The sequence below is a fragment of the Lithobates pipiens genome, unplaced genomic scaffold, assembly GCF_037356315.1.
Source record: "Lithobates pipiens isolate NorthernLeopardFrog02 unplaced genomic scaffold, aLitPip1_a1.2 Scaffold_19, whole genome shotgun sequence".
Taxonomy (NCBI): Eukaryota; Metazoa; Chordata; class Amphibia; order Anura; family Ranidae; genus Lithobates; species Lithobates pipiens.
Window position 1 is genome coordinate 438,470,138 of NW_027507764.1, and position 27,004 is coordinate 438,497,141.

Consider the following 27,004-nt stretch of genomic DNA (forward strand, 5'->3'; position numbering starts at 1 on the left):
AAAGGCTGAGGGCAAACAACCTGAAGATTTTCTTGAATTATGGCTTAAGGATAATATGGCGGAAACCACCTTTTCGCGCCTGTTCGCCATTGAGAGGGCTCACAGGGTGCCATCGAAACCTCCCCCTCCTGGTGCCCACCCACGCCCGATGATAGCCTGGATCCTGCACTTTAGAGACCGTGAAAGCATCCTGCGGGCTGCGCGCACAATAGGGAGCCTGCAATATAATGGAAACAGAATCTCTATATATCCTGACTTCTCTGCGGCTACACAGAAGCAAAGAGCTAGCTTTTTACATGTTAAGAGGAGGCTTAGAGATCCACAAGTGGCCTATAGTATGCTCTACCCGGCGAAGCTGAGAGTGGTAGATGGGGGTAAAGTGTCCTTCTTTAACTCCCCTACTGAAGCATTGAGATGGCTGGATGTTAGGGGGCGCCCGCACCCTGAAGCTGGCAGCTGATTACATACCCTACATTCTCTGACCAAACCTGCAACACCATGACACCTTTCCCTGATGTTAGCCAGGAGGCTGAAGATTACTTCCTTTGTTCTGTTGTGACACTACAATTACAAAGTGCCTAGTCCTGTGCGGTTCTATCTGATATTCAGACGCACCGCCTCTACCGCTCCTCCACAATCAGTTGGGGGAATCTTTTTCTCCCCATATACTTTTCTCATCATTTTGACGGGGTTTTTTTCTTTTTTATTTGTTTATTTTTTTTTTTTTTTTTCCTTTTGGCTGACCTTTTATACCACAAATATGTTGTATTCCTTTATTTTTTTATGGTTTGTTTGAGGGAGTGAAGGTCGCTTTTCTGACTGTACTCTGCACTACACTATTCTAGGACTTGATCCCTCTGTGGGGCTCTCCTGGAAAGGGACAGTGGGCGCAGAAGAAAGCGGAACTTTTACCCTGTACACGAGGAGAACATTCTTCTTATTGCCACTTTCCCCTCTTATCTCTCCCTATATCAGGAACCCCCTCCCCTCCCTTTTTCCCCTCCTTTTGCTTCTCCCCCCCCTTCCTTTTTTATTTTTTACTTTTTATTTTTCCTTCTTTTTTGTTTTCATTTTTCTTGATGTTCTGTGCTCTTTTTAGTTGAATACGACCTATGACCCCCTGAGGTCGATATAGCTATGGTTATAGGGTATAGGCACACAACATGTTTGGGTTGTGTGCAGGGTGGGATGGGTTGTGTGCAGGGTGGGATGGGTTGGGTAGTTCTGTTGTGCTGGTTAGTGCTGTGTGCTGTTGTCCCTCTCTGTTTGTACCCCCTCAGGCTGGAAAAGATGGCCCAGGCCTGGACAGGTAATGCTCTCCCGATGCATTTGTTACATTATAATTGTCTTATATATGGTACGTGAAATAAGTATATTATCATGGAATGTTCGTGGTATGAACTCAAAGGTAAAACGTTCCCTTGTCTTTGACTTTATACGACGATATAAACCACATATAATCCTGCTTCAGGAAACACATCTCCAAGGCTCTAAGGTTATGGCTCTGAAAAAAGCCAATATTATGAGAGTCATACATGCAGAATACTCTACCTACTCCCGAGGGGTGGCTATTTTAGTCACAAAAAAAGCAGCAGCTCATATTCTGCAGGTTAAATCTGACCCTAGTGGCAGATATGCTATCTTGGTTTGTCAAATGTTTAATGTGTGTTTGACTCTGGTATGTGTGTATGTTCCACCCCCATTCTCCTTCCAAATCTTGGACAGTATCCTCCATGAAGCTGTAATGATAGCACAAGGCCCACTGCTGTTGATGGGAGATTTGAATGTGGTGTCGGATGGGGTTCTGGAAAGGCACGGGTGTGCATCTAGCTCACGTAATACTCTGGCATCATGGCTGGACAGCTATGCTCTTACAGACGTGTGGCGTTACAAACACCCGGGGGTCAGTGCATACTTGTGCCACTCGGAGACCCATAAGACGTTGACCAGAATTGATATGCTCCTATCCTCATTGGATGGTCTCCCCATTATCTCCAGGGTTAGGTACGACAATGGCGACTGCAAACACAGTGGCTGCAGGAGGAATATGTGACGCTAAAATGCAAGGGTCACTATTGGAGGGAGAATGGTGCTGTGACCACGATACACACTCAATGGGAGGCCTTTAAAGCTACCATGAGAGGGATTTTTGCTAAAGAGACGAAAGATTTTGCAAGGGCCCTGGACTGTGAGGTGAAACAACTAGAATGTGACATTACTCTTGCGGAACAAGCATACAAACAGGACCCATCCCCTGACGCCTATAAAGCATGGCAGGACCTGACGAGACAGTTTAGATTGCTTTTGACGGACCGGACCACAAAGAAACAGCTCAGGCAAACCAGCTCCATTTTTGAATTTGGGGACAAGGGTGGTCGCCTGCTAGCCTTTCTGGCGAGACCTCTATATGCCCCTACATCTGTATTAAGTATCAGACGCCCAGCGGGTGACCTAGTGACTGATACGCAGGATATTCTGAACTCCTTTTTAAATTTTTACTGTGATCTTTATCAATCCCAATCCAACTGTACGGACCGAGACCTCTCCTCGTATTTAGAGGATATTGACCTTCCCCTGCTGCCCCTAGAGGACAGTTCCATTTTAGAGCAGTCTATCACCTCTGAGGAAATAGCTGGTGCCATTTCCGCTTTCAGACTGGGGAAGTCACCTGGACTGGACGGTTTTCCGGGGGAATGGTACCAGTTGCACGCAGAGAGTTTAGTCCCTCGCATTTTAAAAGTGTTTGTGGCTGCGGAAAAAGAGGGCATCTTGCCGGAATCCATGCGTGAAGCTTTGATCGTTCTGATTCCGAAGCCCGGCAAGGACCCACAAGAATGTGAATCGTATAGACCGATCTCTTTGATCAATACTGACGCCAAAATACTGGCCAAAATTTTGGCCGGTAGGTTGCAGTCGGTGATTCTCAAACTGATCAACTCCGATCAAACGGGTTTTATCCCAGGCCGCTGCAATGAACCTCAGGAGACTATGTAAATATGCAAATTTCCCATACTAATATTGGTAGCCACGTGATAGCCTCCTTAGATACAAAAAAGGCCTTTGATTCGGTCGAGTGGAAATACATGTTCTCTCTGCTGGATAAAATGGGTTTTGGACCGAGATTTGTGAATTGGGTTAGATTACTATATAACGATCCCCGGGCTTGTATCAGGGTGAATGGACATATTTTGGACTCTTTTCAGATTGGGAGAGGAACACGGCAGGGATGTCCCCTGTCCCCTCTCCTTTTTGCTCTGGCTATAGAGCCACTGGCTGCCAAGCTTAGGACTCGGGGTGACATTAAGGGACTTTTGGTCGGGGAGTTAGAGGAACGTGTTTCGTTATATGCAGACAATATGCTGCTTTATCTTGGGGACCCCCACCAATCGTTAGCTAATGCATTCCGGGTGATCGAGGAATTCAGAGACTTTTCGGGGTTTCGGATCAACTGGGCCAAATTTGCCCTAGACCCACAACCAGATCTAGTGCCCCCTCCTCGCTGTCCCCTGACAGTCACAACCCAATTTAAATACCTGGGGATACAAGTGAAATTACCTGTCGAGTCATTCACGGAGGTGAATCTATGGCCGGTAATTCGAGACTTGAGAGATAAAATACAAAAATGGAAGGAACTCCCGCTCACTTTATTGGGAAGAGCTAACTTATTCAAAATGATTTATCTCCCGAAATTTCTATACATAATCTCCAACGCCCCACGATTTATCCCTAAAAAGACTTTCGGTTATATTGACTCCTTGCTGACCTCCTTTTTGTGGGGTGGCAAGGCAGCACGAGTTTTGCTGAACATTCTGCAACTACCGGTGGGGAGAGGGGGGCTGGCAATCCCTAATCTTCGCATGTACTACTTGGCGTCGCAATTAGTCCAGGCTCATTGGCGAATGTTTCCGCAGCTGAGCAACGCTGCGACTGCGGTGGAGGCAGCTGCGGCCTCCTCCTATGAGACACTCTTGAATTTTTTCTTTCGAGGTGTAGTACCGACGGAATGTGGCATGACTGCACTCAAACCAGCCAAACAGGTGCTAGAGACATGTACAAGGCATATACAGGATGCACCCTCCTATCTATCCCCTAATGCCCCCCTGTGGTTTAATCCCTGTTTAAAAGACTTTTTTCTCCTGGACGATGGGCATAGGTGGGCGGGACGTGGACTTGTCTATTTACATCAGCTGTTTGATGATGGGGACCTCAAAACCTTTGCACAATTAAAAAGGGAATTGAATATTCCCAACTCATGGGCATTCCAGTACGCCAGACTGAAACATGCGGCTCAAGCTCAATTTGGGTCTGGGCCAATATTTTTGGAAAACACAAGAATGGAAAAATTACTTGCAGAACCGGAGCACACAAAACGTGTCTCTACCTATTATACGGTCCTTATGACCAAAAGACTGCCCAGTGAGGAAAAAATGAGGAGCAGATGGACAGAGGTGATTCCAGAGTTGACTGGGGCCCAGTGGGAGGAAGTTCTAGCCTCCTATGGGTCCACAGTCATCTCAGCTCGGGACAAACTTATACAGTTACGACACCTTCACCAAATGTATTAAACTTCACACAGACTATTTAGGATGGGCAGAAGAGATGACCCTACTTGCCACAAGTGCCAGGTGGCAGCTGGCACTTTTATTCACATGGTGTGGGAGTGTGGTAAGATACGACCGCTATGGTCACAGGTGTCCCAGTTTATTGCAGGCACTTTTGATCTTCCGAATATCTGTAGCCCACTCTTGGGACTCCTGGGTGTAATAGAGGATGAGGTGATGAATAACAATACAAGGCAATTCCTGCGATTGCTGTATTATTATGTCAGAAAACGTATAGTTTTGAAATGGATCAAGAGTGAGGTTCTTACCCTATCTGCATGGAAGGGTCTGGTCAATGCAAATGTTACCCTGTACAAGATGACTTATGAAGCAAGAGGTAGTAAGAAAAATGTTTACAAAATATGGGGCAGATGGATAAATTCTAAGGAAACTACACCATGTGACACCTAAGGGACACAACTATATACCATTGTCGAATAAGTATTTCCTGAGAGATGTTATTGGTGAGGGCATATCTGGGAGGGGGGGAGATGACAGCGCACAGCACGGAAAAATGTGGGGGAATTAACCCCCATAGTTTTGGTTTATAAATTGTTTATAGGTTTGTTCTTTGTTTACCATAATATATACTGGTAATGAACGATATGATCTGTAATAAATATGGGTGAATGGTTAAGTATTCAATGAAAAAAAAAAAGCTATATGTACTAACATATTTTTGCCTGTGCACCGTGCAACTTTGTAAACGGTCCATACTTCCGCTATCTTGTTGTATATGGTTGAGAATATACCTTGTAAATGGTGCCTTCTTTGTATGTATGTACACTTGGCGAATAAAACTGTTTAAAAGAAGAAAAAAAAAAAAAAAAGAATAGCTTTTGATATCTGCCGATCCCTGAAGATAGATACTGTTCTAGTCCAAGAAACACATTTCCCGAGCCGGTACAACCCCAAATTCCTTCATGCACATTTCCCCTTTTTCCGAATTCACAAATAAAACCAAAAGGAGTAGCGATACTGTTCTCAAAGCGAAGTTTCCGCATATCTCTGATTACAGAGACCCTGAGGGTAAATTTATCTTAGTCAAAGGTTCCATTGAGGGTAGCATCTACTCTTTAATCTCTCATTATGCCCCTAACAAAGGGCAAACTAAATGTTTCCAATCTCTCCTCAAAACCCTTCTTCTGCTAGTAGAAGGCAAGGTCATTTTTGGAGGGGACTCAAACATTGCGTTTGATCAAGGACTTCACAAATCGAGACCCCCCCAGGCCCAACTGTCATGCCCCACCAAAGCTAGCCTGACCATAGCGAAAATCCTACACTCACACGTGCTTGTTGACAAATGGAGAGAACATAACCCCACAAAACGGGATTATACCCACTTTTCAGCTCCTCATCGGTCGTATGCTAGAATAGATCACATTTTCATATCCCCTTCTCTATCTCATCGACACGCAAAGCATCCATCATCGACACAGCCTGGTCGGACCATTCCATAGTCCTCCTACACATGACAAACTCCCTCACCAGACCGACGAGTTCTCACTGGCGTCTAAACGAATCCATCCTGAGTGGCCCCATTAATATTATGGAATTAGATAAATCACCCAAGGAATATTTCCTTATAAACAACGTAGACAACCTATCCCCAGAGTCCCTTTGGGCAGCCCACAAAGCCACCATCAGGGGCAAAATCATCAGCATAGCCACTCAACAAAAGAAAGAGAGGTCATAAGACATTCTTAAACTTGAAAAAAAGTTTGCCTCCCTTAAATATCGACATAAGCAGAACCCCTCTAAAGCCCTATTAGACCAACTAGACACAACCAGACTAGAACTGAACTTGGCCCTTACGGTAAAAGCGGAGAAACAAATCCGCTGGAGTGGAGCTAAATTCTATCACCAAAAAGATAAAATCGGCTCGATGCTGGCCTCCAAACTTTCCCCGCAACTGTGAAACTACTGTTTTCCAAAGTTTAGCGTAGCAGGACACCCTCCCACGGCAGACCCCAATAAGGTACTAGAAGTATTCCGGAGCTTCTACACCAGACTCTATAGCAAGGTGCCAGAAGTTAACAACCCCTTAATAACCAAATTCATCCAAGATCTTCCAATTCCAACTTTATCGGAAGAACACAAGGAGGTCATGGAGACGACCATGTCTGTTGAGGAGATAGGAGAGGTCATTAAAAACCTCAAACCTGGTTCGGCCTCTGGACCGGATGGTCTTTCTGTGCCATACTATAAGGCCTTCACAAACTAGTTTGCACCCCATATGGCTTGGTTCTTTAACATGAGGATGCAGGGAACCCACTTAGATCACCATCTGAATACTTACATAATGGTAATTCCTAAACCAAATAAAAACACAGAAGAGGTAGAAAATTATAGACCGATCTCCCTCATAAATAACGACCTCAAGATCTTGACGGAGATCATGGCCAACCGCTTGTCCTCAGTGGGGTTCATCCCAGGCAGGCAGGGGCTGGACCAGATCAGAAGAGCCATCGATCTGGTCTCCTTCCTACAATCTGGTTGGGATGGGGGCACCAGACAGGAAGGAATGCTGCTTTCCTTAGACCTCCATAAGGCCTTTGACACTGTCGAATGGCCATACCTTTTCGCACTCGGAACAGTGGGGATTCGGCAATAGTTTTCTGGGAACTTTACACTCCCTATATTCCAAACCTTCAGCGCTCATCCGCCTCAGTGGACATCACTCCAAACCCCTTTATATAGAGAGGGGGTACCAGATAGGGCTGCCCCTTATCCCCCCTAATTTTCACCATCGCAATTGAGACGTTAGCCATTGCGATTCGCTCCAACTCCAACATCCAGGGTATTTCTTGCGGTTCCCAAATACACAAATATGGCCTCTTCGCAGACGACATGCTGCTATTTGTCACCTCTCCTATCGCATCGCTCCCTAACCTTTGCAAACTATTGAATGACTTTGTAAAGGTGTCTGGTCTCAGGGTTAATTATGACAAATCTTACGCCCTCAACGTTTCACTTCAACCCTCCATAGTTGAAAACTTGAAAAGCTCATTTGAATTTAGATGGAACGCCTCGCACATAGATTACCTCTAAAATTGACCAGCTGTACCCAGTAAACTTTCCACCCACTTACAAGGGACTTGAGACAGCACTGAAGACATGGGCTAATAAAGATCTTTCCTGGCTTGGCAAGATCCACTCAATCAAAATGACACTACTCCCCAGACTGCTTTACTTATTTCGGGCTATCCCGATAAACCTAAGAAGGGACCATCTGCAATCCCTCCAAGGGAAAATCAATGAGTTTACATGGGGCAAAAAAGGCCATAGGCTGCCAAAAAATACTCTATACAGACAGCACACTCAGGGAGGCCTAGGGCTTCCAAGATTACAGTGTTACTTCCAGGCGGCGAGACTAGCCCAACTTTCAACAGTTTATACCAGAACGGAAAAGCCAGACTGGATCCATATTGAGAGACAAGTGGTCCCCTCATGTACTTTAGATTACTTGCTTTGCCCGACACACCCCCCCCCCCCGGGACAGACCCCCTATACTCTCTCCGATCCTCTCACAATCCATGTCCCTCAGGGATAAATTGAACCCCCCTCCATGACCTCAGAATGTTGCTCACTGTCATGTCTTCAATAACCCTGATTTTTCCCCGGGGCAAGATATAAAAGCCTTCAAATGGTGGTTGGACAAGGGGTTGCACCAGATCAGTCATTTTTTCCCGTCCTCAGGCCCAATAACCTTAAAATTCTGTAAAAAAAAGACTGGAAATCCCGAGAGGGGAACACTTTAGGTTTTATCAAATACAACACTTTCTACACAAATTGTGGAAAGGAAAAGCCATCCCACCTAGATTCACTCCATATGAGATATGGACCGGTCAAGCCAGGGATCAGAGGGGGTGGAATATCAGTTATCTGCCAAGCCCTTGCCCATCAGGCTGGCAAAACCCCTTATATGAGAGCGTGGTAGAATGTCCTCCAAATCAACTGGGACCTAGAACAATAGCAGACATCCTTTTCCAGAGCCTATAAAGGTATCAAGAATATTTCCCTAATAGAAGCAAACAAAATTATGACAAGATGGTATCTCACACCCTCTAAATTGGCCCTTAAGTTGCCATCTGCAAACTCTCTGTGCTTCAGGGGATGCGCTCTCTATGGCTCCATGGCTCATATTTGGTGGGAATGCCCCAAAATCAGATCTTTCCGGAGGAGAATGTTTGCCCTAATTCATACAGTAACAGGTCTTCAACCTCCGAGAACCCCGGCAGTAGCCCTACTGAACACCAATATCCCAGGGGCTTCTAAACGGACCCGCAAATTGACCCACTTCATTCTCCTGGGCGCTAAGATAATTATTGCCAAGGCCTGGAAAAAATCAGGGGTGTCCTTCAAAGCAGCCAATCATAAAATATTGTGGCTTATATTCCAAGAGAAACTGTCCAGTGTGCTCCTAGACTCCAAAGCACAATTTGAGTCCATCTGGGAACCATGGGTAAGTTAGGTAGGTATCTCCTTTATCCCTGGTGTTCAAAAGCAACCAGTGAGCATCATTTTGTTCCCTACAACATATCACCTGTCGGACGGCTCACCCTCTTCACACCTTTCCTCCCCTTCTCCCTCCCCTTCTGCCTCTAGTGGGCGAGTTGTGGCCACGTAATGGGCACAACTTGCAATGCGGTACAGGGGCGCAGGGAACTGGGGGTTTATCCCCCCCCCCCCCCCTGGGGAAAACTGTGTCAAGCGCACTTTACACCGAAATTCACACAATCCTGTGAGCCTCCATTTGGTTTTGCTCATGCTTCAAAATCACTGGGGTGGCTTTCCCGGCACAGTTAGATCCCTTTAGGGGTGTCGGGAGGGCCTCCCGGAACTAGATTTTTCAAGGAGGGGTGGGGTGCGGGTTCCTCGGGGTGACCCCTGGGGTGCCTAGGTCTCGCCAGCCGCAGCAATCTTGGAGCGACGGATAGGGTATATAAGAATATTCAATGACCTTGCCTACTTGAGGTTTCTTGTACTTTCCGGTGCTAATCAACTCGCCTCCTTTCATCGACTGTATGTAATTCTGTTTTTTGTATTCTCATTGTCTTTGATAACTAATAAAAATTTTGAAAGTAAATACACTGATCCACGTCCTGTCAGGGGAGTAGAGACAGATTGTGTGTTCCTAGTATATAGGAACATCAAGTGGTCTCCTTCCCTAGTAAGTTCCATTCCACCCACAGCTAGAACACACCTAGGGAACAAAGTAAACCCCTGGATCGCCCCCTAGTGTTAACCCTTTCCCTGCCAGTGACATTTATACAGTAATTAGTGGCCATTTTTAGTTCTAATCGCTGTATAAATGTCAGCGGTTCCAAACAAGTGTCAAAAGTGACTGATCTGTCCGCTGCAATGTCGCAGTCACAATAAAAATCTGATTGCCGCCATTACTAATACAAAAAATAATAATAATAAAAATGCCATAAATCGATCCCCCATTTTGTAGACGCTATAACTTTTGCATAAACCAATCAATACACGCGTATTGAGATTTTTTTGACCAAAAATATGTAAAAGAATATATACTGGGCTAAACAGATGAAGACATTTTTTTTTTTTTTGGATATTTATTATAGCAAAAAGTACAACATATTGTGTTTTTTTTTAAAATTTCACTCTTTGTTTATAGCGCAAAAAATAAAAAATCGCAGAAGTGATCAAATACCACCAAAACAAAGCTCCAATTGCGGGGAAAAAAAGGACACTTTTTTGGGGTACAATATTGCACAACCGCACAACTGACGGTTAAAGCGACAAATGCCGTATCGCAAAAAAATGGCCTAGTCAGGAAGGGGGCAAATCTTTCAAGGGCTGAAGTGGTTAAGCAGTTACCCCCATATGCCGCTGTGATATTCATATAATTTGAAAGTGCCTAAACTGAGAGATAGACATGAAAATAACACATACCCTTTCATCAAATCCAGAAATCTTTACGTGGTACTCAGGCAGAGGCTTGCTTTTTCCATTATACTGGCCTACAAGACAATGTGACAAAGAAAAAAAGAAAAAAGAAAAATGTCAGTAAAAATAGGATTGTTGCACTCACCGTAAGGCCTCATGCACACTGGACGTTTTTACAGCTGCTGTGTTTGGCTTCAGACATTTTTTTTCTACAGCCAGGAAACTCCCCAGCATGTTAGTCTATGTGCTCATACACACATAGGCTATTATCAGTGTTTTTTGGCAGGAACATTTTCTAGCTGGAAAAAACCCCCAGAACTAGTGGGTTTTAACCTCCCTGGCAGTATGATTATTTCAGCTTTTAGGCGTTCAAAGCGGTACCATTATTTTGCATGGAAATTTGTTTTTTTATATTGTAGGCCTGTAATTCTTAGAAATTACTCACTTAAATCTGTCCAAAGAAGTGTCTACTAGACATCCTGGGTATGATAAAGTTTGAAACACGAAATCATAAACTATAATATAATAACTACAAATAATAATATAATAATAAAACATATTCAATAATGTAATCATATGAAAAACACTGAAAACACTGGGGCATACCCCAGTTGAAGTAAGTTTAGTATGAAGCATGTCGGGTACATAGCTTGTCAAGCTCGATCTACCATGCTTTTTATGTCCGATTGTGAGTATGCTTGTATATTTTATTGAGCGATGCAGTTGTGAAGATTTTTTTATTCTATTAAACTTTTTTTTTACCAGCGTGATCTGCTCTATGTAGAGGCCTTTTTATTTATTTATTTTTCTCTATGATACATCTTGCTGCATGAATGGAGTAACACACTGGGTTTTAGAGATTGGATGACATTTGTCCCATACGGATTTTCCTGGATACTGTGGTGGTTACGTTACATCTGACCCATATTGATCCTGGTTGGAAGATTTACTGTGGGAAATTGTTTTACGCCTGATTGAACCAGCACCGTGTGGTGTGTGGGTCCACAACTGGTGGTAAGAGTATCCATTACCTTCTTTACCATTTGATGCTTAGCTACTGTTTTCCAGTGTGAAGTAACATCCATTTTCTGTGCCTTTAAGGAGGATCATAGTGTGTTCCCTCTCCCCACATAGGAGATTACATTGATTGTATTGCTATCTCCTATATGAACTATGTGGAGATTGTGATAGGGAAGTTCACCTTGATTCAATTATTACTTTACATACCGTTACTTGATGGACATTATTGCATTGATGTATGTTATGACTGTGATAAGGTCTCAAGAAATCCCATCCCTCTCTGCATTTCTGTGCACGCTTTGAATATATTCACCATATATTTTGTATTGTTGTACACATTTGATATATTCACAGTATTTTTTATGTACATGTTAATGGAAAACTTTCCCTTAAAGTGGGAGTCCGCCGTTTTTTTTAAAAAAAAGCCAGCAGCTACAAATACTGCAGCTGCTGACTTTTAAAATAATGACACTTACCCGCCCAGCGCGCCTGCGATGTCGGCACCCGAAGCCGATCTCTGGATCGTCTCTCGGGTGCTGCCGCCGCCATCTTGGGTATGGGAATCAGGAAGTGGAGCCTTGCGGCTTCATTTCCCGGTTCCCTACTGCGCATGCGCGAGTCGCGCTGCGCAATAAGGATGGTCCCTGCTGTCTCTGGGATCCGTGTGTTTCCCAGCAGACAGCGGGGGACCTTCGGAAAGGGGCGTAGATTCTGCAGATATCTATGCAGGAAGTGGGTGCAGATACCTGTACTGTACATGTATCTGCACCCCCCTCCCCCCTGAAAGATGCCAATTGTGGCGTCGGAGGGGGGGGAGGGTTCCAATGAGCGGAAGCTCCACTTTAGGGTGGACTTCCGCTTTAAGAAATGTTTTTTTTTAAGGATGGACTTAAAAAACGGCTTCAAAGACTCTTGGTAAACTATGCCATGCTATATCTGGCAAAACTCTGCATCATTGCCAAGGGGCAATCACAAATTTTTGAATAAGCAAAGGAGACGTTTTGCTGGCTCAACGCCAATGAGTACACTTTTTGACCAATGAAGAGAGAAGATGCGGAGGAGGATTGAAACTCTGCTACCTCTACACAGTGTAAGCAGCTCAGTTGCTTTATCTGGGGCCTTAACACATGACAATATCTTTAGCTGGGAGTGATACTTATCCTTTTAGTACAAAGAGTGAATGGATTTGTCATAGTGTATGGATTTGTCATAGTGTTTTAAGTGTTACGCACCTGCTGTGATGGTCCAGATAGCGTTGTGTCTGGCCACTGGCCTATTGAGAGGAGAGACCTGGTGTGCTCTCTGGTACTTTTTCAGTTTGAGTTTATTTATGTTTTGACTTTTTTTCATGTTGCACACAGCCAGGACTAACGGAGTCCTATACAATGATACTTGGAGACATCCTGACGTTCACAACAACGCCTATTCTGTTCATCTGCACGTGCGGTTGCACAGACTGGTTCTTTCTACTGTTGTTCATGTCCCCAAAGACTGGTATTTCACTAGTCATCAGCTGGATTTACAGTGCATTGAAAAAGTATTCATACCGCTTGAAATTTTCCACATTTTGTCATGTTACAACTGAAAACGTAAATGTATTTTATTGGGATTTTATGTGATAGACCAACACAAAGTGGCACATAATTGTGAAGTGGAAAGAAAATGATAAATGGTTTTCAAAATCCTTTACAAATAAAAATGTGAAAAGTGTGGCGTCCATTTGTATTCAGCACGCTTTACTCTGATACCCCTAACTAAAACCTAGTGGAACTAATTGCCTTCAGAAGTCACCTAATTAGTAAATAGAGTGCACTTGTGTGTAATTTAATCTCAGTATAAATACAGCTGTTCTGTGAAGCCCCCAGGTTTGTTAGAGAACCTTTGTGAACAAACCACATCATGAAGGTCAAGGAACACACCAGAGGGGTCGGGGATAAAGTTGTGGAGAAGTTAAAAGCAGGGTTGGTTATAAAAAAAAAGTTTCATGCTTTGAACATCTCATGGAGCACTGTTCAATCCATCATCTAAAAATGGAAACTGTGTGGCACAATTGTAAACCTACCAAGACATGACTGTTCACCTAAACTGACAGGTCAGGCAAGGAGAGCATTAGTCAGAGAAGCAGCAAAGAGGCCCATGCTAACTCTGGAGGAGCTGCAGAGATTCACAGCTCAGGTGGGAGAATCTGTCCACAGAACAACTATAGTTCATGCACTCCACAAATCTGGCCTTTATGGAAGAGTGGCAAGAAGAAAGCCATTGGTGAAAAAAAGCCATAATAATTCCAGTTTGCAAGAAGCCATGTGGGGGACCCAGCAAACATGCGGAAGAAGGTGCTCTGGTCAGATGAGACAAAAATTTAACCCCTTTGCCTAAAAGAAAAATGCCATGTGTGGTGGAAAATGAACACTGCATATCATCCTAAAAACACCATCCCCACCGTGAAACATGGTGGTGGCAGCATCATGTTTTGGGGATGTTTTTTTTCAGCAGGGACAGGGAAGCTGGTCAGAGTTGTTGGGAAGATGGATGGAGCCAAATACAGGGCAATCTTCTTTGAAGGAAACCTGTAATGCCCCATACACACGGTCGGAAGTTGCGACAGAAAAAGTTAGATCGGATTATGTTGTCAGAAAATCAGATCGTGTGTGGGCTCTATCAGACTTTTTCTGTTGGAATTTCCAACGAAAAAAGTTTGAGAGCTGGATCTAAAATTTTCCGACAAAATCCGATCACTTTTTCCTGATCGTGTGTAGAGAATTCTGATGCACAACAAATTTGGAGACGAAAGCTGTTGTCTACTGGCCGCTGCGTAGTCCCGTCATATGTTACGAACGTCACCACGTTACGAACGATCGGATTTTCTGACAACTTTGTGCGACCGTGTGCATGCAAGACTAGTTTCAGTCAAAATCTTTCGGAAAAAAGCTGACGGATTTTGTGGTTGGAATGTCCGACCATGTGTATGGGGCATTAGAGTTTTAAAAAGATTTGAGACTGGGGCAGTGGTTTGCCTTCCAGCAGGACAACGCACCTAAACATACAGCCAGAGCTACCATGGAAGGGTTTAGATCAAAGCATATTCATGGGTTAGAATGGCACACTCAAAGTCCAGACCAAAATCCAATTGAGAATCTGTGGCAAGACTTATAAATTGCTGTCCACAGATGCTCTCCATCCAATCTGACAGAGCTTGAACGATTTCTTTAATCATACATCATGAGACACAGAGACATAGTAATTACTATGTGGGCTATAGTCCACCTTCAGGTGCTGGACACTGGCACAGCCTAAACAGGAAGTTGCCTCGCTATATAACCCCTTCTATACGGGGAGTACCCCAGTTTTCTCGCCAATGTCTAAGGTGCTGGTCACGAGTAAAGATGTGCTGAGCTCCACAGGAACAGTCCTTGCTGGGGCTAGCTATGCAGCCGGATCCATTCAAGGTGTCTTTTAGACCAAATTGAATGGTGCCTGGGCCTCGGGACCCAGTACTTTTGGTATTTTAAGGCCATAAAGTTTTACTAGCGGGGTGCTATTACAGGTCCAGGATGGGTTTTCAGAGGGTCCACCCGTTACTGAAGGGAACCCACCGTGAAGGTTGAAGATTCGGTCTGTTGGTTTTACTACAGAAAACCTTGCGGTGAGAAAGATAAGTGGAGTTTTTCTAAGTAATTTTTAAATTTTCTTATGAAATGTCTCCTTTTAACCACTTCAGCCCCGGATGGATTTACCCCCTTCCTGACCAGAGCAGTTTTTGCGATTCACTTTAACTCACAACTGCGCAGACATGTGACGTGGCTCCCAAACAAAATTGGCGTCGTTTTTTTCCCACGAAGAGAGCGTTCTTTTGGTGGTATTTGATCACCCCTGTGGGTTTTATTTTTTGCGTTATAAACAAAAAAAATAGCGGCACCACATTTTTTTTTTTACTTTTTGCTATAATAAATATCCCCCATAAATATACAAAAAAACGTTTTTTTTTCCCCTCAGTTTAGGCTGATACGTATTCTAATACATATTTTTGGTAAAAAAAAAATTGCAATAAGCCTTTATTGATTGGTTTGCGCAAAAGTTATAGCATCAACAAAATAGGGGATAGATTTATGGCATTTTTATTAATATTTTTTTTTTTTTTTTACTAGTAATGGTGGCGATCATCGATTTTTATCGTGACTGCGACATTATGGCAGACACATCGGACAATTTTGACACATTTTTGGGTCCACTGCCATCAATACAGCGATCAATGCTATAAAATTGCATTGATAACTGTAAAAATGTTACTGGCAGTGAAGGGGTTGACCACCAGGGGGCGGGGAGGGGTTAAGTGTGTCCTAGGGGAGTGTTTCTAACTGTCTGGGGGATGGACTGTGTATGACGTGGACACTGATCGCTGCTCCCGATGACAGGGAGCAGACGATCAGTGTCCTGGATTTAGGCAGTACGGGAAGATGCTGTTTACATCGGCATCTCCCCGTTCTTGAGCTCCGTGACACGATCGCGGGTATCCCCGCGGCGATCAAGTCCTGCGGGCACAGAGCTTGCGGCAGGCGCGCGCACGGCGGGAGATTCAAAGTAATGTACGGGTACGTTACTTTGCCCAGCTGTGCCATTCTGCCGACGTATATATGCCAACATCGTTCGGCAAGTGGTTAAAGTAAATGTTGTCATGCCTAAGTGTCAACACTGGGGATTGTATGGAGCATGTACCTTCTCAGGCTTTCCTCAGAGATCAATGGTGACTCACAAAAGCAGCAGGCTTTCTTCCTCCGGCTAGCAGGCAGACCTCCGTTAAGTTTGGGTGGGGTTTTGCTTCCACCAGACACCCCCCACCTGGGCTGAACTCTCCCCCCTCTTCACAGGCTGAGCACTAAGGGAAAGCCAAAAAACAATCAGTGATGCAGTTTTCTTCACCACCCCTACACGGTGGCAGCATTTGGCTCTCCTCCACTCCATCCCTCCCTCACACACACACAAGCTGATCCTGTCGGATCGGAGGCCTGCACTCATGTGGGAAAACTCTTTTTTTTGAAAGAGAAAGGGGGAGTGTGATGCGACGGGTGGGGCTTAGCGTGGCTTTGGCATCCAGCGCGGGAGCGAGTTTTAAGAAAAAAATAAAAATCCATTTGTGCTGGCTGCAAAATTGTCAGAGGGTCACAAGAGCAAAGAGGGGCATGAAAGAGGTTGGTGACACAGGCATTTCTTATTTGACACATTTACATCAGGCTGAGCATTAATAGCAACGGCAATGGCTGGACTATTGCTCAAGCAGTTGATGTGATTTCTTCTGATAGTACTTCTGATTTGTGCATCAGGCTAAGGTCAGAAGGGGGGGGGTTGAAACACCCCCAAAAAAGAGCTAAAAGGGTCTCCCTCAAGCTCTGGAAAGCCTTACTCATCTCTACAGATGGCATCTTCCCCTGAGAGGGGGTGGCTGGTCAGAGTGAGCATTGGGGCTATGAAGTGTTTGCCACTGTTTTCAACACTGCAGCCCCTGTTTGTTACTAAAAAGATTTTTATTTTCATACATCAGGGGACACAGAGCCATAGTAGTTACTATGTGGGTTAATAGGCCACCTTTAGGTAAGAGACACTGGCACGCCCTAAGACTAGAAGTGCCTATATAACCCCTCTCACTACTGGGAGTACCTCCGTTTTTTCGCCAGTGTCTAAGGTGTTGGTCACGAGTAAAGATGTGCTGTGCTGAGCTCCACTGGCGCAATCCTTGCTGGGGCTAGCCATGCTGACCGAATCCATTCAGAGGGTCCTTTAATGGGCCTAAAGAATGGCACCCGGGTCTTGTGTCCAAAGAAATAAGGTTTTGCTTGCGAATGCTTCTCTTTTTAGAGAGTTGGACCCTGGAATCCAGTACTTTTCGGTAGTGAGGCCATAAAGTTTTTAGTGGTAGGGTGCTGTTGCAGGTCCGGGATTGTGGGTAACCTCTAGGTTCCCCTGCTCCTGAAGGTTTCAGAGCCCACTGTGAAGGGTGACGATTGGGTTCATCTCAGATAACCTTAAGCAGGAAGGTAATTGGAGTTTTCTAAGAAATATCTTGGATTTTCTTATGAATATCGCCTTTCAGTATATATAATGTTGTCATGCCTATGTGTCACCACTGGAGGCTGTATTGAGCACTCACCACCTTATGCTGGAAACAGTACTGTGTCAGGAGCTATTATTTCCTCCTCCCACCTTGGCCAAAGCAGCAAATCCTCCGGTAAGTAAGAGGGGGGACTGGTCTCTCCGACTGCGGCCACCCTATGTTAAAATTACCCCCCTCGGGGGAATTGTAAGCCCAAAATCACAAAAAAAAAAACGACCGGCCGCTGAGCGTTTTTTTTTTAACCCCCGCCGCCATAATTAGCTGTTTGCTAGGCATCTATAGCCGCCACTGATGCAGGAAAGCCCTCTCTTAAAAAAAAAAAAAAAAGGGGGTGGGGCCATAATCAGCACAAGGGTGGGGCTAATGGTGTTGGCATTCTCAGACGGCAGCTGCACGTGGAGGAAGCTTTTAAAAGCACTGTATGTGTTGCTGCTGCTGCTGGCTGTGGAGGGACACAAGAGCAGAGGTGGCTTACTTCAGGTTTGGCGACAGGCATTATCCTTTGACACAGTATTACTCTACAAGGCTGGGCATTAATAACAGCTTGTAGTGCTGGAATATAGCCTAGCAGTGTACATTCTCGTTGGTAATGCCTCTGCTTTATGCTTCAGGCTATGAGTGGAAGAGGGATTAGGAACTCCTCAAAGGGTTCTAGAGGCTCGACGGGTTCACAACATTCTAAATCCATTTCCAAAAGAATGTCATCCTCCTCAGAGTGATGCGTCCGGTTAGATTGACCCATCAGGGGAGACTGATGTTGCAGCAGCGCTGGACACTTCAGCCCCTATATATATATATATATATATATATATGCACATATACATATATCACACAGGAGGTTTTTACTTCTACCATTTCTAATTTGGAAAAGAAGATTGATGCTATGATCACTCTTCATAGTGGGTCTAAATGTAGCAGATCCCCATCCAGTGTCCAGGACCCTCATATTGGGGTATAAGGGGCAGGGGATCAGGAAGATCTTCCAAGAGATTTGAAAGATACTAATAGATCCTCTTTTCCGAGGATCTTAATATAGAGGGAGTAGTATCACAAGATAGTTTGCTTGCACACGCTCGTACTAAATTGGTCCGTTCAACCTTTTTGCTGCCTGTTTTTTGATGAACCCACCTCTGGTTTGGGATCACTAAAACCTCCCCCATCTGGGGATGCTTTTCCTATTCATTCATGGCTAAAAAAAAAAGATAATATATTCTGAATGGGAACTTCCGGATAAACCGTATTATCCTCCCATAAAGTTTTCTACACTATATCCTATGGAGGAGGATTTCTATAAGAAATGGGGGGTTCCAGCAATTGATGCTGCAATCGTCTCAGTGAACAAAAGTGTCACGTGTCCGGTGGATAATGTGCTGATGTTAAAAGATCCAACAGATAAAAAAAATTGAACTTCCTTTTAAAAGCAATATGTCTTTAGCAAGTTCAGTAGCGCAGCCGGTTCTTGTGGCAATTGGTGTATCTAAGTCCATTAAGCAACAGTTTGTGGAGATACTTAAGATTCTGTCTGATCAGCAGGCCCAGCAATGGGCTGGCATATCGGATGCACTATGTTTTACAGTAGATGCTATGAAAGATTGTATCATCCGAGCCTCATGGCTTATGCTAGGACTAGTGCATTCTCGCAGAGTTCTGTGGCTGAAAAATTGGTCAGCCGAAGCATTGCGTAAGAAACTCTTGGCCAGTTTAAAACCATCAAGGAGATTACGGTACTTGGGGCTGGTCATAGATACCGTACATAAAAAGGTATTCTTACCCCAGACATACCCAGTCAGTTCCATTATAGGACTGATTCAACTTGTCAAAGCAAAGAAAAATCCTTCCATTCGGCCGTGCATGAGATTGTTAGGGAAAATGGTGGCCCCCTTTGAGGCCGTCCCTTATGCGCAGTTTCACTCAAGACTGCTACAAAACACCATTCATGTCGGTCTGGAACAAGAAGGATCAGGCTTTGGAGTTTCCAATACGCTTATCCCCCGACGTACGTCAGAGCCTAAATTGGTGGTTTGATATCCAGCAAACTCCAAAAGAGGAAATCTTTCCTGCCAGTATCCTGGAAAGTGGTGACAATGGACGCCAGCCTTCTAGGTTGGGGAGCAGTCCTGGAAGAAGCTTCCATCCAGGGGAGATGATTCAAGTCAGAAAGGACCTTGCTCATCAACATTTTGGAGATTCGGGCAGTATGTCTGGCCCTAGAGTCCTGGACGCTCACGAGATTGTCCTGTCAGGATTCAATCCGACAATGTCATGGCTGTGGCTTACATCAATCACCAGTGGGGCACAAGAAGTCGTGCAGCCCAAAAAGAGGTGAATCATGTTCTAGCTTGGGCAGAAAACAACATTCCATGCCTATCGGTGATTTTCATTCCAGGAATAGAAAATTAGCAGGCGGACTACTTGAGTCGCCAACAGTTATTTCTGGGGGAATGGTCCCTTCACCACGACATCTTACTAGCGATATGTCAGAGATGGGGTATTCTGGATGTGGACCTGTTCGCGGCCAGATTCAACAAAAAAGTTGATAACTTTGTGTCAAGAAGTTTTCATTATTGTGCTGCTTTGGAGGAACCACTTCTTGAGCCATCACCAATTGTTATTACATGTGCATAACCCATGCACTGACGGTAAGGGTCAGTCTTATTGGGTGAAGGTGATGGGATCCTGTTACATCTTTCCTGTATGACATGGTGAATGGGGACTAGTTCCTGTTTGGTGGAATTTTTCTCTCTTGGACTGTTCATAATTCAGCTTTATTTTTTATCAATTTTCACCCACTTGGATGAATTGTCTTATATAGGGAGTGCACTTCTGGTCTTAGGGAATGCCAGTGTCCATCACCTAAAGGTGGCTTATTAATCCACATAGTAACTACTATGGCTCTGTGTCCCCTGATGTACATCAAAGAAAAGGATTTTACAGGTAAGCTGTTTTAAAAATCCTGTTTTTTTTTCCTCAGCCATGATAGGATTGAAAAAAATAAATAAATAAGTTAGTGGCTTTAATTGCATTCCAGTGTAGGACAAAATGCGACAGGTTCTCTTCCATTAGCCAGGACCCACAAACTGAGGAACTAGGGGCAGGATAAGATTCATTCCCTCAGGGAACTGTGGTTCTTCTGAGGTGTCAAATGCAGTCAGATCAGCTTTCACAATCTGTAAGATTGATGGTGCAATTTCTTGCTGAATGGTTTGCTCCACGTGTACCCTTAACTGATTGTTTGGGTTCGCTAAAAGCCTTCTCAAGCTGTGCATGCCTTTTTTCTTTTCATTCATTGCTGGAAAAAAAAAATTAGTATCTGAGTGGATCACCCAGATCAGCATTATTTTCCCTCCTGAAAAGTTTTCACACTTCATCATGGTGGAGAAAATTCACTAAGTAGGGTATAGCAGCAATTAACATTGCTCTATCCTCTGTGAATAAGAGTTTGACTTGTCCGGCAGACAATGCTCAAATGCTTAGGGATCCAATGGATAAAAAGTTGTAATTCTTATTAAAAAAACAAAACACTTTTTTTCTCAGGCAGATTGAGTGTCTCAGTCTGTGCTGACAGTAATTGGTTAATCGTTGAGAGATCAGTTTAAACAGGTTATCCTACTCAGCAGGCCCAGGATCTGGCAACTTTATATTGCAATAGTTGCTATGAGAGATTCTATCCTTCAGGCCTTGCGCCCTTCGCTAAGCGCCATTCAAGAAGCTCCTGGCTAGTCTACCTTTTTGCGGTAAAACAGCTATTTGGAGATGTTTTGGATCACACATCCAAAGAAATTCTAGTGGAAAAAGTAAACCCCTTTTGCCATTTAAGAAAAGGAGTAAATGCATTTTTGTTTTAAAGCGCCTTCTCTTGTGCCAATGGCATCAGCCTCCAGCCAGTCATGACGGCTTCTGCCGTCAGGTTCATAAGGTAGTCGACAGGGTTAACCCCAGGGACAAAAAAGGTCTTGGAGAAGGAAACCTACGAGATACGGAAGCCTCCTTATGAGGAGGCGCCCCCGCTCGCTCGAATAGGGGAAATTCTTCTGCAGTTCTCAAAAATCTGGCAAGAAGAGTGTCAAGACGAATGGGGGACTTCCCCAATAGCTCTAAGGTTCAAACTGGAGTTCCAAGAGGTCCCGTCTCCTCGTTTTCTCATATCAAACATTCCTAAGGATCCATAAAAAAAAGACAGACTTTCTCTCAAGCATTGGACCATCCTTTGGCAAAAAAGTGATCATGGTGGTCCCCATGTAAGAGCAGAGGTTGTGGTTTGGTTCAAACCTCTTTTTCACGGTGCTAAATCCAAATGGACATTCTGGATCTCAAAAATCTAAATTTAATTCCTGAATATAACCACACTTTTTTGGCGTCGAGTCAATTATCTCCATCCTACAAGGAGGAGAACTTCTGGCATCAATCGACATCAAAGATGCATACCCCCATAGGCCTATTTCCTCACTCACTAGTAATATCTACTTTTCAGGGTGGAAAATCTTCTAGTTTAGCTACTGCACCTTGACTGTTTACAAAGGCTCTGGCCCCTCTTCTAGCCAGATTAACGTCCCAAGTTATAAATGATTATGGTTTACCTAGACAATCTGTTCTTCATAGACTAGTCGGTATCCTGCTTAGACCAAAGTATGGTCACGACATTTTACTACCTGGAATATCTAGGTCGGATTCTCAACCTACGAGAAATCTTCTTTAAAAGCATGAAGAAGGCTAAAATACTTGGGCCTGATCATAGGTGCACCCAGGAAAGGATATTCTTGACCCTTGGCGCCATAAAGGAACCGATTTAGGTGGTCGAAGCAAGATAAATTTTTCTATTTAACTTTGCATTAGGTTGTTGGGAAAGATGGTGGCTTCATTGAAGGCCTTTCCTTTGGCTCAGTTTCATTTGAGACTGCTGCAAAACAGTATTCTATTGGCTTGGAACAAAGGGTTAAAGCTCTAGATTCCCAATATGTCTCACTCCAAAGCTTACGGCCACATCACCCTCAAAACGCTTGATCTCGTATAATCTTGGAGGCTAAGCAAGGTCAGGTCTGGTTAGTAACCAGATGGGAGACCATCTGGAAATACCAGGTGCTGTAGGCTGGGTGCGCAAAAGCCTCACTTTATGGTTAATATCCAAAAATCTGCAAAGGGGGAAATCCTGCCTTCAGTTACATGGGAAGTGGTAACAATATATGCCAAACTTTTTATTTTTATTTATTTTTTTTTGGGGTGGGGGGCAGTCCTGGAAGAGGCAACTGTCCATGAATTTAGTTTTGTCGGCATTACAAAACAGCCTTTTTTGGGCCAATGCGACATATTCCCTTGATTCTTTTTGACAAGGCAACTATAACTGCTGCTAGAGGGGTATCAGAATCGGCTGTTTCTTGTAAAGAGCCATAGTATTATTGTTTACAAGGATAAGGGAGTATTGTGTCCTCATCCTAACTTCTTACCGAAGGTAGTATCAGGTTTTTATCTAAACCAGGATATGGTTCTACCTTCATTTTTTTTTCCAGAACCCTGTTCTATGGAAGAGAAATCACTATATTCTCTTGATGTGGCGAGAGCAGTCAAAGTCTACTTAAAGGTGACTGCTCAGATTTGGAAAACTGATGTTTTGTTTGTGTTGCCTAAAAAGACGACAAGCAGCATCAAAATCTACTATTTCTAAATGGATTTGAAGTAATCATTCAAGCTTATGGTTTAACTACTTCAATACTGGGCACTTAAACACCTTCCTGCCCAGACCAATTTTGAGCTTTCAGCACTTTGAATGACAATTGCGCGGTCATGCTACACTGTACCCAAATGAAATTTTTATCATTTTTTTCCCACAAATAGAGCTTTCTTTTGGTGGTATTTGATCACCTCTATGGTTTTTATTTTTTCCGCTACAAATAAAAAAATAACGAAAATTTTGAAAAAAAAATGTTTTTTTTTGTTTCAGTTTCAAAACGTTGTAAATAATTAAGTTTTCTCCTTCACTGATGGGCACTGATGGGGCTACACTGATGGGCACTGATAAGGCGGCACTGATGGGCACCAATGAAGTGGCACTGATGAGGTGGCATTGATGGACACTGATATGTGGCACTGATAGGCGGCACTGATGGGCGACACGGATGGGTGACACGGATGGGCACTGATAGGTGGCACAAATTGGCACTGATAACTGGCACGGATTGGCATGGATGGGCGGCAGAGATGGGCGGCACAGATGGGCATGGATAGGCGGCACAGATGGGCATGGATAGGTGGCACAGATGGGCACTGATAGGCGGCACAGGTGGGCACTGATAGGCGGCACAGGTGGGCACTCATAGGCGGCATTGGTGTTATACTGTACTAATTTATGCCAATCAGTGCCAAACAATAATGCATGCCAATCAGTGATGCCCATTATGGGCACTGATTGGCATCCATTGTGCTGACTGGCATCCCTGGTGATCTAGGGAGGATTACCTTTTGCTGGGCATCCCTGGTGGTCTGGTGGCGTCCCTGGTGGTCCAGTGTGGGCATCCTCGGGGGGGCTGTGCTGATAATCGATCAGCACAGACCCCCCCTGTCAGAGGAGCAGCCGATCGGCTCTCCTCTACTCGCGTCTGACAGACGCGCGTGAGGAAAAGCCGATCACCGGCTCTTCCTATTTACACTGTGATCAGCCGTGATTGGAGATGGCACTACGCACAGTATGGTTTAGTCCCGCTCATTTAGAACATCACTACAGCAGTGTATAGCTCTCACACAGGTGGCGCAACATAACTGCCAGCAACAGCCACACACAGGCATCTCAGAAAAATGAGAATACAATGGGAGACTGGCACATCAATGGGGATCCACCAAACAAAGAGGCACTTACCTAAAAAAAAATAAAAAATAAAAAAGATCCTGTTCCTCTAAAGCATGTTGAACTGCATAGTGCTTGTGTAGTGTCATTTGTCCCTTTGTATGCTGTAGAAAACCTGGTTGACCCTGCCTGTTCCTATGTCCCCCTATGTAAACTGACCTCGGTAATTATGGCTGCTGATACCACGGTCAGTTTATGTGCTTCCATCATCCTGCTGCTCTCCCTCTCTCCTCCTCTCCCACCTCCCTGCCTGTCAGCACCTGTGTGTGAGCTGAAAAAATAACAACAAAAAAAACTGCCCCTCCTGCTGCTATCCCGTGCAGCAATAAAGTTACTGATCGGAATACCTTCTAGCCCCTCTGTAATAATAAGCTACAGTGCCTTTGCGAAAGTATTCGGCCCCCTTGAACTTTTAAACCTTTTGCCACATTTCAGGCTTCAAACATAAAGATATAAAATTTAAATTTTTTGTGAAGAATCACCAACAAGTGGGACACAATTGTGAAGCGGAACGAAATCTATTGGATTTTTGAAACTTTTTTAACTAATAAAAAAATGAAAAGTGTGGCGTGCAAAATTATTCGGCCCCCTTGCGTTAATACTTTGTAGAGCCACCTTTTGCTGCGATTACAGCTGCAAGTTGCTTGGGGTATGTCTCTATCAGTTTTGCACATCGAGAGACTGAAATTCTTGCCCATTCTTCCTTGCAAAACAGCTCGAGCTCAGTGAGGTTGGATGGAGAGCGTTTGTGAACAGCAGTTTTCAGCGCTTTCCACAGATTCTCGATTGGATTCAGGTCTGGACTTTGACTTGGCCATTCTAACACCTGGATATGTTTATTTGTGAACCATTCCTTTGTAGAGTTTGCTGTATAGATTTTGCTGTATGTTTGGGATAATTGTCTTGTTGGAAGATAAACCTCCGTCCCAGTTTCAGGTCTTTTGCAGACTCCAACAGGTTTTCATCCAGAATGGTCCTGTATTTAGCTGCATCCATCTTCCCCTCAATTTTAACCATCTTCCATGTGAAGAAAAGCAGGCCCAAACCATGATGCTGCCACCACCATGTTTGACAGTGGGGATGGTGTGTTGAGGGTGATGAGCTGTGTTGCTTTTACGCCAAACATATCGTTTTACGTTTTGACCAGAGCACCTTCTTCCACATGTTTGGTGTGTCTCCCAGGTGGCTTGTGGCAAACTTTAGACAAGACTTTTTATGGATATCTTTGAGAAATGGCTTTCTTCTTGCCACTCTTCCATAAAGGCCAGATTTGTGCAGTGTACGACTGATTGTTGTCCTATGGACAGACTCTCCCACCTCAGCTGTAGTTCTCTGCAGTTCATCCAGAGTGATCATTGGCCCCTTGGCTGCATCTCTGATCAGTCTTCTCCTTGTCTGAGCTGAAAGTTTAGAGGGACGGCCAGGTCTTGGTAGATTTGCAGTGGTCTGATACTCCTTCCATTTCAAAATGATCGCTTGCACAGTGCTCCTTGGAATGTTTAAAGCTTGGGAAATCTTTTTTGTATCCAAATCCGGCTTTAAACTTCTCCACAACAGTACTACGGACCTGCCTGGTGTGTTCCTTGGTCTTCATGATGCTCTCTGCGCTTTCAACAGAACCCTGAGACTATCACAGAGCAGGTGCATTTATACAGAGACTTGAATACAGGTGGATTCTATTTATCACCATCAGTCATTTAGGACAACATTGGATCATTCAGAGATCTTCGCTGAACTTCTGGAGTGAGTTTGCTGCACAGAAAGTAAAGGGGCCGAATCATTTTGCACGCACCACTTTTCAGTTTTTTATTTGCTAAAAAAGTTTAAATTATCCAATAGATTTTGTTCCACTTCACAATTGTGTCCCACTTGTTGGTGATTCTTCACAAAAAATTTAAATTTTATATCTTTGTTTGAAGCCTGAAATGTGGCAAAAGGTTGAAAAGTTCAAGGGGGCCGAATACTTTCGCAAGGCACTGTATACTTCACAGTGTAGGTATGTGTTTTTAGAAAATTTGGCAGCTACATACCTTTTTCACATCACCTGGCTGAGGGAAAGCTCAGATCCTCCCACTGAAGTCCTTGGACCGGGGAAGGAGAGCATGGGGTGGTCACGTGACCGCAGATTGGTGATGTGAAAAAGGTATGTAGCAACCAAATTTCCATAAAATACACACACTGTGAAGCAGACGCGTAGCTTGAAGCTTGTGGGCCCCTCCTTCCAATGTGAGTGCAGATACATGTGACACACACCAAGATACTCAAAGTAGCTTGAGTTTTGAGTTCCCAGAGTTCCTCTTTACTTCAGAGGAAAGGGATTACTGCTGGAGAAGCAGAGGACAGGGATTACCGCTGGAGGAGCAGAGGACAGGGATTACAGCTGGAGAAGCAGAGGACAGGGATTACCGCTAGAGAAGCAGAGGACAGGGATTACCGCTAGAGATGCAGAGGACAGGGATTACCGCTAGAGATGCAGAGGACAGGGATTACTGCTGGAGAAGCAGAGGACAGGGATTACCGCTGGAGAAG

The 27,004-nt window shown here is 44.3% G+C and overlaps 1 protein-coding gene across 5 annotated transcripts in view; it reads right to left on the bottom strand.

Moving 5' to 3' along the window:
• The window catches only part of PRKDC (protein kinase, DNA-activated, catalytic subunit), a 794,135-nt gene that overhangs the window by 94,734 nt on the left and 672,397 nt on the right, over positions 1 to 27,004 (bottom strand). For 4 of the 5 annotated variants that reach the window (XR_013277654.1, XM_077492661.1, XM_077492662.1 and 1 more), the window contains exon 78: positions 10,521 to 10,588. Coding sequence is in view for 3 of the 5 variants with exons in the window: in XM_077492661.1 (XP_077348787.1) it covers positions 10,521 to 10,588 (68 nt within the window). In the remaining 2 variants the exon portion in view is untranslated. Of the gene's footprint in view, positions 1 to 10,518; positions 10,589 to 16,247; positions 16,408 to 27,004 lie in introns of those variants that run through there. The other variant, XR_013277655.1, reaches the window with a different exon arrangement.